General features: G+C 34.4%; 1 protein-coding gene across 1 annotated transcript; it reads right to left on the bottom strand.

Annotated features, from left to right (window-relative positions):
• Positions 1-507: 507 nt before the first annotated feature.
• On the bottom strand, positions 508-1,904 carry LOC145090706 (zinc finger protein ZAT5-like). Its single transcript, XM_079028814.1, has one exon. It carries the CDS (start codon positions 1,677-1,679, stop codon positions 657-659), a length of 1,023 nt encoding a protein of 340 aa, XP_078884940.1. The 5' UTR covers positions 1,680-1,904; the 3' UTR covers positions 508-656.
• Positions 1,905-12,653: the final 10,749 nt, after the last annotated feature.

The raw sequence follows: 12,653 nt of genomic DNA, 5'->3' as shown, positions 1-12,653 counted from the left end.
TTGTTTCGTTTAATATTTTTTGTTTGAAAATAAATTTCCGTAATTAAGCTGAAGACAAATTACTCCGATCACAATGCCATGTCATGTAGAGTTGAAGGGGTAGTAATACACAAAAGGGTGGAGACTTTTCGCAACTATATTATATATTTTAATCAACATGTCATCTAAATATAACATTTAAAAAACATATATATTTTACGATTAGAAGTTATTTAAATATATATTTCACAACATCATTTAATTATTAAAGTGAAGTGATTTTAATTGCATATATGATTTTAAGATCAAATTCCTTTTTGACTTTTTGATTGATTAGGATGGTAACGACAATACCTTGCCAACCTCTCTTTCACACACTTGAACAACATGAAAGAAAACCAATAGAGAGGAACAAGAAAAGAATGCCACTTTTCTCAAACCACCCCCCCCCCCCCCCCCACAAAAAAAAAAAAAAAAAAAAAACGAATTCCAAATTTATCAACAAATTTTGTTAAAAAAAATCCAAAGAATTTATATCCATAATTAAAAGAATTAGTAATTTGTGGGTATGATGAACAATTTCACATCTTACCTTCACAAGATCAATGGTGTAATCGATTAAATACAAAATGTAAAAAGAAAATTAAGAAAATATATATGATTTTTGCACCTTTGTGTTAGTAGTGACAATCCACCAATGTTGGGGCGGCAGATAAACGAACGGTGTGTTGTTGTTTGTTCTGATCGGCCGTGAATTTGAAGCTCGATTCACGGCGTTGGTCGTGATTTGCGGCAGCCATGACTGTTTCCGGTGGTGCCGGAAGGTTGAGATCCAAATCCAAACACAAACCATCATTCCTGGACATTTGATAATCTTGATCGTCGGCCACCATGGTTGTAACCGGGCTGTAAGGAATCAAAGACAACGTGGTGTTGGTGGCAGTGACGGCGGTGGCGGTGCCATTAGTCACCCGGTGTCGCCTCATGTGGCCGCCCAATGCTTGTCCGGAATTAAATTCCGTGCCACAGATTGAACATTCGTGAAGCTTGGTGGACGATTTCTTGCTGTGTCCCGGAGATGAAACCCGGTGGTTTAATTGAATCGAAAGGGAAGAGGAAGAAGAAGAATTGTTCTTCCTCGAAGGGAATTGCAGTAATGGTTCATCCTCATCGGATAATGCGGTGTAGGGTGACAGTTTTCTTTTATCTAATTCATTGATTCTTGGTTTTTTGTGGCTGGCTCTATGGCCTCCGAGAGCTTGAAACGATGGGAACGTCCGGCTACACGTCTTGCACTCGTAAACATACATTCCGGTGAATCCATGGGCGGCGTCCGTCGATGTTTGTATATATCTTTTGCTGTTAAACTTGTATCCGGATAATTCGTCATTACTGTTCCTCGGAAACACGTTATGACCTTTGGAAAGGAGAATGAGGCACATGGCCGTATCTTCGTCTTCCGTGGTGGTGCTACCAGCTGGAAAATCAGAAGATGACGCCGGAGAAGAATTGAAAACGTTGTAGGAGGTGGAAGAGTGAGATACAATTGCGAAAGGAATAGAAGAGGAGGACTGTAGCCTTTGACGCTTTGTACGTTTTCCTTTGACGATATTGTTGGTGGGATCTAATATTGAAGCACCATTGTCAACACCTCCGGCGGTGGTGGGTTGTTGTGCAAGAGCAGGAACAGCAGGATCCATGGGTGGTTGGCTAGCTTGAATACTACTCCAGCCCCACACCCAGAAAAGAGGAAGAATTGGTAATTAAGAGAAAATATGGGATTGGAGGAAGCTAGAAAATGAGTAAGAGGTGGTGGTGAATGTTTTTATAGGTGGGTGGAGTCAGGAGTGGAGGAGGGAGATAAAGGCGGAGAGCGGGTGGCGGGTTTAGGAGTTTTAAGAATAATAATGCGAGGGAGGAGGATATATAGCAAGTGTGAATTAGTCCACCAATATTCTTTCTTTTTTCTCTTTACATGGATGGATCATGGATTGGTTGATATTGGGGAGAGAAAGTGATGGTAAAGAGTGGAAGCAATACAAGGGGTAGAAAAGTCATTTAGAAGGGTTGACATCACTAACAATCCAAATTTTTTGTTAGAACCACAAAAACTAATATGGATCGAAAAGTTTGATATAAGGATATGGGTGTTAGATTTTTAATTGTAACTTTGTAATTAATTACCTATGTTTCATGTAAATAAGTGGTTGGTCGGTCACCATAAAAGGCTTTGTGTATTGCATTAAATATATATAACTTTATACCACATATCCTCAATATAAGGAAATACAATTTATACAAAAACACATACATACGGCAATGTCATACATGCCTTTCAAACTTTCAACATTTCAAACCATATCAACGCCACGCCACTTCCTTCCACAATATTTCATACCATTTCTTCTCCAAGGAAAACCCATATTTTAAGAAATATATGAAAGAGAAGTTAAGATGGGAGAGTGAAGTTAAAATGGGAGAGTGCGTGTGTGTAAATGTGAAGGAGAAAGCTCCATTGTCGGACCTCTGGCTTCTCGAGCCCCTCAATGTGGAGTTGTGGTGTAGTCGTGTCAGACCCGACGCCACTTTAGCACACCGTGCATACTTGGTGGAGGTACGTCGTGCATACTCAAAAGTCATCAAAACAAGGAGTGTTAACGGGGCGGTTTGGTTCGGATAGAAATAAAATTGTAAACCGTCACCACGAGGTGGATACCTCATGTGCACTAACTGAAACCGAACTGAATTGGCAAATAAACCAAACCGAACTGAACCGTATAAAGGCGGGTAACCATGGTTCAGTTCACGGGTATCCGCTAAATATAAAAAATTAAATACAATAAAAACTATAAACTCCATTCCAACGATTTCTTTCTGAAAATTAATAAGTCCAAAAGTTATAAAAACATAATGACGTTCAAATAGAATACATTATAATTGGTATAATAAATATAAAAATAAAAATACAAGAAAACACAACGTAGAAGTGCAAAACTGGAATTGTCAATCATGATTTTTGTTTGTGATATAACTAACAGTTTAATGGAAATGATATATATATATATATATATATATATATATATATATATATATATATATATATATATATATATATATATATATATATATATATATATATATACTCCATCTTCGTTTGTATTGTTCTTTTCAACAAACATCTTTTATAAAATTTTCGGCAATATATCATATATGTTGTATTCTAGTGGTCAAGTGGTTTTACTCCACGGTGCGGAACCAGAAATTTTGATATGAGGTACAAACATTGTCAATATATTATATATAGTCATCCAATATCGGACATTAAAAAAACATATTATAATATCTTTAGTTGGGGGTACAATAACATGAAACATGTTTACAAATAATATTTTTTATATATATAAAACAAAGTTTTGGGGGTATTGTAGTACCCCAACGCCCCATCTAGCTCTGCCACTTTTACTCCATCGTCATCAACGTCAGTTATATATACAAGATTAATTGAAGCGTGTGACTACTTAACAAGCTCGTACGAGGGATAATTAATAATTATGTAACCAATTGGGTGAAAAGTAGACTCACGAATTGCTCGCGAAACCATATCGAGCTTAAAACCTGAGAACCGTATGTATATAATTTGAAGGATTATTGCTTGTTTTTAAGTAATGAAATTTCAGTGGTTATTTTGAAAAATTTGTCGATCATTTATGGTTATTTTAAAAAAATAACTCTTCTTTCTTTTACATGTGTTCAATAGCCCAATCACCATCACTTTCGGTTAAAGCAACATTAATGTGTTTTAATGATAGTAAGAGATGTCAAATAATATGAAACAATTTTGTCATGGACGGGTCCATTTAGCGACCGTCAAATGATGGCTATGACTTACACTTAACTACTTGAAAATAATATAAAGATTTTGAGTTAAAATCCTTCACCTTTATAGGTAGGGAGCAAAAAAACAAAAACAAAAAAAAATCACCCTTTTAATTTGAGTTTTTTATATTAATCGTTATGAATTTAAAACTCGGTGTTGAAGGAGTGGGGAGAAGGTGATGGAGGGAACCCCATGTTAAAGTGATTCTTTGCTTCGCCTAAAACTTACATACACGCCCCATTTGGTGCTTTTTGGTCCTTTTACGTGCCTCACACAACCAACCATTACCTCAATTATTCATTTGACATACAGACTTATTAGCATACTCACTTGTGCTTGTTGGATGCATGTAGAATGACAATATGAGCTCTTGAATGATCCATTCGAACCAAGGATTATCACTCCAGAAGTGGCCTTTTTTGATCACGATTAATTTATTGTAGAAAATGATTTTGATAAACATACAAAAGAAATATAAAATAGATGAACTTGAACTACATTATCATAATACTAAACATGTTTAGTAAAAATATTTATTTTATATAAATTGCATTTGAACAACGGTGGAAAATGACATTCATTTATTAAATATTTGTGGATTTACACGTCCGTATATTACCGTTACATTTCTGTAATTTCTCCTAATCATAGTTAGTTTAGTAGTTTGGATAATCAGTTAACTTAATCATAGTTGTTAATATGTTAGGTGTATGTTAGCTAGATGTGCGTATAATAAGCTGTAATATAAAAAGTTTTTGAATATGTAAGAAAGTCAACAGAATGAATACAAAGAGATTATTTCTTCATTTCTTTCTCTGTTAATTTGGTATCAGAGATTTTTTTTTTTTTTTTGCTTCCGCGTCCCTGATTTCAATCTTTATTCTTGATTGTTCCTTTTTCATGATCTTTGATTGATTCCTTCCCTTTGATTGTTTTTTGTTTGATTGATTCAATCAATCCGTTCTATTTGTGTTCTTCATTAAGATCGTTCTTTTGATTTTCTCGATCTTTTGTTTTTGTCAAAATGTCTGGAGAAAGTTCTCAAAACTCAAATGTTTCTTATGATGATCCGTATTTTTTACATCACTCGGATAATTCCGGCACTCTTCTTGTTAATCAACAGCTTACTGGAGAAAATTATGCGTCCTGGTCTCAGTCTATGACAATTGCCCTTTCAGTCAAGAACAAACTTGATTTTGTTACTGGAGATCTTCCTCAACCTCCGGCCACTGATGTAATCCGTTTCAAGGCCTGGAATCGCAACAACAATACTGTTAAGGCAAAATTTTATCATGATTATGCTATTTTGAAGCAGATACACACCAAGAGAATGATTGGCAATGCTAGAGTACATGCCGAACTTTATGTGCTTGAAGATATGCATATAAGAGCACAAGCACAAGTGAATGTGAATGCAGTTTCAGCTGATTGTTGGCATCAACAGTTTGGACATCCTTCAAATGAGAAGTTGCAATCTATTAGTAGTATCACTGTTTCAAATAAAGATTTGAATAAAAGTGTATGTTCTATTTGTCCTTTAGCCAAACAGAAACGTTTACCTTTTCAGTCTTTCAACAATATTGCAAATGAACCTTTTGAGTTGATACACTGTGATGTATGGGGGCCTTATCATGTAAAGGATTATAAGGGATATCAATATTTTGCAACTATTGTTGATGATTGCACTAGATTTACATGGGTATACATGATGAAGCACAAATCTGATGTTCAAAGTATCATTCCACGTTTCTTTGCTATGATTGAAACACAATTTAACACCAAAATTAAGGGTTTTCGGTCTGATAATGCAAAGGAATTGGCTTTTACTGAGTTTTTCAATCAAAAAGGAGTATTGCATCAATTCTCTTGTGTTCAACGTCCAGAACAAAATTCAGTGGTTGAACGAAAGCACCAACATCTATTAAATGTTGCTAGGGCATTATTTTTTCAGTCAAATATTCCCACAACATATTGGTCTGAATGTATTTTGTGTGCTACATTCCTTATCAATCGTACTCCTTCACATGCTCTTGATAATTTGTCCCCTTTTCATAAACTTTATGAGTATCCACCAGATTATTCACGATTTCAGAGTTTTGGATGTTTAGCTTTTGCTTCAACACTTCTCAGTCACAGGGACAAATTTACTACACGTGCCAGATGTTGTATTTTTATTGGTTATCCAATTGGAATGAAGGCATATAAAATGATGGATGTTGAGACAAAAGAAATATTCATATCTCGTGATGTTGTGTTTCATGAACATATTTTTCCTTTTAAACATTCCATATATAACCATCAGCCAGACCCTTTTCATTCAATGGTCATACCTTGCTCACAAGATGATACTTTTATTTCTGACCCTTTACCTGATTCATCTGTTACAGTTGCTAATAAAGATCCCATTCCCATTATCAATGAAGATCATTCAGTTGGAAATCAAAGACCTCAAAGAAATAGAACCCGTCCAACTTATTTACAAGATTATCATTGTGGTCTAGTAAACAATGTGACCATTAATACTAATGCAAAATACCCTTTATCTTCTGTACTTTCTTATTCCAAACTTTCACCTAAATACCAAACATTCACTCTTGCCATTTCAGCTGAGTCTGAACCACAATCCTATTCTGAAGCATCTAAATCTAAAGAGTGGCAATTAGCTATGCAAGAAGAATTGAAGGCTCTCGAAGCAAATAACACTTGGACGATAGTACCCTTACCTCCTGATAGAAAGGCTTTGGGTTCTAAATGGGTGTATAAAATCAAAAGACGTTCTGATGCTACTGTTGAGAGATACAAGAAACGCCTTGTTGCCAAGGGTTTCAATCAACAAGAAGGTATCAATTTTCTGGATACTTATTCCCTTTGTCGCTAAACTTGTTACTGTCAAATTACTGCTAGCTTTAGCTGCTCAACGTTCTTGGCCTCTTATTCAATTGGACGTGAATAATGCTTTCTTGAATGGGTCTTTGGATGAAGAGGTTTACATGAAATTAACCCAAGGATATAGTTGTCATTTTGTCTCTTCAAATGGTAAACCATTTGTCTGCAAACTAGAGAAATCTTTATATGGCTTAAGGCAGGCATCTCGTCAATGGTATGCCACCTTTTCTTCATTTTTACTTTCTCAAGGATTCACACAATCGAAAGCTGATTACTCATTGTTTTATAAGGGAAAAGGATCGTCATATGTAGCTCTGTTAGTATACGTGGATGATATTGTGTTAACAGGTGCTCCTCTTCATGAAATTGATTCTATTAAACAATCTTTAAGCAACAAGTTTAAGCTTAAGGATTTGGGAAAGTTACAACATTTCTTGGGTCTTGAAATTGCCAGATCAACAGATGGCATTTATATTTCTCAACGACAATATGTTCTCAATCTCCTAGAAGAAACTGGCATGTTAGCTGCCAAACCAGTCCGTTATCCAATGGATCCTGCATGTAAAGCATCAAATTTCAATGGGGCACCCTTATTGGATCCTTCTCAATATAGACGTTTAATTGGACGGTTAATGTATTTAACCATAACACGACCAGACATTACCTATGCAGTAAATAGGTTAAGTCAATTTGTTACAGATCCAAGATTACCTCATCTTCAAGCTGCTAATCATTTGCTCAAGTTCCTCAAACTCAATCCTGGTCAAGGATTGTTTTTGTCTTCCAAACCTTCTTTAAAGATTACAGCTTTTTCTGATTCCGATTGGGCAGGATGTCCGGATACTAGAAGATCTATTTCTGGTTTTTGTGTTTTTCTAGGAGACTCCATGATTTCTTGGAAATCAAAGAAACAATCCATTGTTTCTAGATCATCCACCGAAGCTGAGTACCGAGCCATTGCTGTTGCTACAACTGAGATTATTTGGCTTCATCATTTGTTGAGCAATTTTGACATTCACACTCATGAGCCTACTTTGATTTTTTGTGATAATGAATCAGCAATCAAGCTTGCATCCAATCCAACCTTTCATGAACGCACGAAGCATATCGAAATCGATTGTCACTTCATTCGAGATAAGATTTTAGATAATACAATCAAGCTCATGCCCATACGCACAACACACCAATTAGCTGACATTTTTACTAAACCATTACCCCGACATAAGATGATTCCTATAATGGCCAAGATGGCTTTGAAAAACATTTTCCAAAGTCCATCTTGAGGGGGGGTATTACCGTTACATTTCTGTAATTTCTCCTAATCATTATTAGTTTAGTAGTTTGGATAATCAGTTAACTTAATCATAGTTGTTAGGTGTATGTTAGCTATATGTGCGTATAATAAGCTGTAATATAAAAAGTTTTTGAATTAAGAAAGTCAACAGAATGAATACAAAGAGATTCTTTCTTCATTTTTTTTCTCTGTTAATACCGTAGAACCTTAATATTTCAACAAAATGAATTAAAATTACAGAAAAAAATATTTATGTACTTTATAACCATCGCAAGTGTGTGGATTTTAAAGTTCATGTGAATCTCTAAATATAGTTTACTTTTATTTATATAAGGAAAAATCATTGCTAAGTTTACAATTGTTATAAATTTAATTAAAACAACAAATGTTGTTTGAGTAATTCGTCACTAATCAATTGTTAATACTAATGTACGCAAAACATTTTTGGCCCCCTAAACGACACAGGCCATGTGCAATGTTTTATATCCAGATAATATTATATTGTCTTTAAATTTGAAAGAAAATTTTACCAAAAAAAATGTCGTATGAGCATGTTGCATGTATAATAGGGATGAGATCACAACCGGAACCGGACTGAATTGACTCGGAATTGAAAAAATCGAAACCGGAAAATAGAAATTCAAGGAACCGAGAAATGAACCGATTTACATATTTGGTTCTGATTCGGTTCTATGTTTGATATCCTTTTTCATTGGGATGATACTGGTTTTGAAACTGAACCGACCAACCCAAAACTGGAAAAACCGAAATCAAAAAATAAAAATTCAAGAAACTGAGAATGTTGGACCTCATTTTGAGGTTCATAACACCATCTTTGTCATACGGTGTAATTAGAGCTGTAAACGAACCGAACGCATGTTTTCATATTCGTTCGTTTAAGTTAGCCGACCAAATAAATACGAACGAATAAATGAACAAGTTTTCTTATTCATGTCCGTTCGTTTAACTAATTACATTGTTCAAGTTCGTTCATTTATGTTCGTAAACATGCTAAACGAATAAACATAAACAAACAAAGATATACAAACATATAATATAGTAATCTAATCAAACATAATTTAACATATATGAACATAAAATGAATTTAACCGAACGTTCGCGAACATATTTGAATGAACAAAATCATCGTTCATATTTGTTCATTTAACTAAATGAACAATAATTTATATTCATGTTCGTTCATTAACTAAATAAATGAGTTCCCGCCGAACAGTTCACGAATGTTCGTTAAAAGTTCAGTTCGTTTATGCTAGTGTAATGCCACATTAGTCACATAGAAACCTTTACTTTTTATAAACTTATACCCATTATCCGTAAACATTTTTCAAAGGTTATCAATGGGTCTGAAATACTTATTTATGTTTTAGTCTATACTTACATGGTTTTCCAGTCAATATTTCTTGTAGTTTACAAATGTATAAAACAGTTAGTTAGCGACAACTTTCCGTGGATAAAGCATCCGTGCAGATCCATTGTTAATCATCAAAACCATGCATTCGTCCCTAATCTTTGACAAATTTGCGCCTATTTGGTTGGTTTTGAATTGAAGTACTTGGCCGGTAAACATTTTGTTAGCGACTGATTCTTTTGTCACTGAATTTGAAAAAACCTGTCACTGCCAAGCCTTGTTTATCAATTATGAGTACTATAAATAGTTAAATAAATTTATCTGTGTTATAATCAATTTACTATAACCCTCTAGGCTCTAACGCCTTAATTTGTTTACAAAACTGCATATTTTTTCATCTTTTAATGTTAATATCTCTAAACCCATGGCTTCATCATCAGTTTCAACCATTTTATCAACCTACATCGTTGATTAAAAGCGACTCATAAAGCATTGCAAGCTAGATCGGGAACCAAATTAATCTCGATTCATCTTTTAATGAGGCCGGGTGAGATGGCATTTTCTTCTTCGACATTTTCTTGCTCGACATCTTTGTTATTGTGTAAAATAGCTATCATGTTTTTCTTGCAACAAAAAATAATTTATATCATTTCAAAACAAATGCAACAACTGTCCCAATATAAGTGAATTAGTCCTTCTAACATATTTAAATAATTCATCAAGTATTTATATTGACATATACTCCTATTTTGAGAGTTGGAGTAATTCTTCAAAATTTTGAGGTAATAATGGTTATTTAAAGTTTAAAAAGAATTTACATTATTGAGAAAACACATTTAGTGAAGTAGAAGCAAATGATTGGGTGGGTTCGAGGTTGTACTCTAGGCTTCAGAAGTTATAAAATGATTATATGATGTGGTCGTGAAATGGTTTATTATATACTATGCAAGTGTTTATTTATTTAGATAGCATAGATTTCAATAAAGACTTTTACGTTATTTTTAAAATAATGAAAAAAAAAGATTACCAAATAACTTATTATTAATTTGAATAACTAATGATAATGATGGTTGTTTCCTCCTCTTTCAGTGACAGTTTCCATGTTGCACTCAAGGATACACTTTATAAAGATAACACTCTACCCTTACAATAATTTTAATTATCTTAACTGTTTAATATTATAAAATATTATTGTATTCAACTGTATTTTATGTTTTTAGTATTATACACTGATTAACAGATGCTTATGTAAAGCATGTTAAATGAAAGTATAATTTTTTTGTCCCAAAATCAGTTTATAAATTAACTTCATCAATCCTTCATTCGTGCCATTCAATTCACAATTTTACTTCACATTTCATTCTGTGTAAATTGTTAAGACTTCACTTATTGATAAACCATATTATTAGATTATGTTAAATAAATATAGAATACAAATTGTTAAAAAAGAATTAAAGAAACGGATATTCCGTGTAAACAGGCTAGCAATGTCATGGGATTAGGGAGTGGTGGTGAAGTAATGGCTTGCCTTGCTTTTCTTCCAACCCCCCTAGAATCTCTCCTTCACTCGCTATTGTGTCTTCCTGTGTGTGCCCTACTCTGTCAAAACCTATATATATATATATATATATATATATATATATATATATATATATATATATATATATATATATATATATATATATATAAAGAGAGAGAGAGAGAGAGAGAGAGAGAGAGAGAGAGAGATAAAATAGATGAATAATTAAGTATTTCATAAAACCCAAAATATATTCAAATGATCAAAATTCTAACAAAAAAATGAAAAGTATGAAACAAAGTCATCAAAAATCAAACCCCAAAACAAAATAGTATGTAAACAAAATATGACGCTCATTTTATTCTTAATTTATTAAATTATAATAATTAAGAAAATAAAAACATAATTCACATAATACACAAATCTGACTTCGTATGAAGAAGTTATGATTTTCTGAAGTTTCGACTTGGCAGTATGCAGCCCGAATACTCGATTTGAGATCGAGAGGTTTTTAGCCGAAACAATCTAAACGAGAACCAAAGATCTCGTTGTTAGTAGCGAAACGATGAAAAGTTAGGCGAGAATGGACGTCGGACGAAGAAGTTATGAATTTATAACGAAGTTTTCCTGTCCCGGCCTACTAAAAATAAATAATAAAAATAAAAGTCAAAATTAGCCGACGAAGTCTAAATAAAGTTGTAGAGTATGGTCTGACCTACGCGTGGATATAAAGAACGTCGAAAACGGAGCCCATATGCGAAAGTTACGCAATTTAGAAGTTTGACGAGTCAAATTACGCCGAGCGTAATTTGAGTACACCCAGCGTACTCAGAGGGATGCAACTTGTCTGACCAATACTCGAGTGCCACCGAATGACGCATGCAGTGACGTCGAAGTACGCCCAGCGTAACCAAATTACGCCCAACGTACTTGGAGATTACGCTCAGCGTAATCTCAGACCCAGCAGCCTATAAATAGAAACCGAGATCAGCCATTTTCTCTTGTTCAAACTCTTTCTTCTCTCTAGTTTTTGCCTCGATTTGCATGCCAATCATATCCCGAAGCCCCGGTATCATTCCCGAGTCCCGAAGCAAGTTCCGAAATCCCAAAGATCCCGAGAAGTGAGATTTCCGAGCCGAAGCCCTGCCCGCGAGGAGCCCGGTTTTTGTGAAGATCTTCCAGATCTACCGAAGAATACTACTTCTGCAAGCCGTAGTGCTGCCCGATCATCTTCTGATCAAGTGAGTGTATAGTCCCTTTCAATACACGATATTATACAAGTAATCTTTGAATGTATTTAAGAATACGGGTTATGTGAGGGTATTATTATTACCTTCTAACACATAGACTTATATGACTCTCCTTGGAATTTCTTGTTATGTGTTTACGTGTTACTTGCTATTTGGATGGAGTATTGAAAGAGCATGCTATACAGTTTTTCTTTTAAAAATTATGTATAAAACATGTATATTCTTATCTACTAATATGTTGGGTAGAACATGGGTAGACAGTTGGTGCGCAATGAAATAAATTGATGAGATGCCTCGTTGTTGGTGTTATTCTAGTCATTCAGCAGAGTATGGATGACGACCACATACTATTTTAGACAGTCTTGTGGAACGCTAGCAGACTCATAACCTGTAGGTGTTGTGAACGACGTGTTCACCGGTGTACTATATCCCCCACATGGTTGCCTTAGGACACTTATTATTGAGGAAGCCCCTCTGCA

The sequence above is a fragment of the Lactuca serriola genome, chromosome 2 (assembly GCF_051521515.1).
Source record: "Lactuca serriola cultivar US96UC23 chromosome 2, Lser_US96UC23_V15, whole genome shotgun sequence".
In the NCBI taxonomy this organism is placed as follows: Eukaryota; Viridiplantae; Streptophyta; class Magnoliopsida; order Asterales; family Asteraceae; genus Lactuca; species Lactuca serriola.
Note: the sequence above shows the minus strand (reverse complement) of the source record. Positions and strands in the feature narration are given on the sequence as shown.

Coding starts and splice junctions, on each gene's coding strand:
- LOC145090706 (XM_079028814.1), bottom strand. CDS start 1,679: ATGGATCCTGCTGTTCCTGCTCTTGCACAACAACCCACCACCGCCGGA.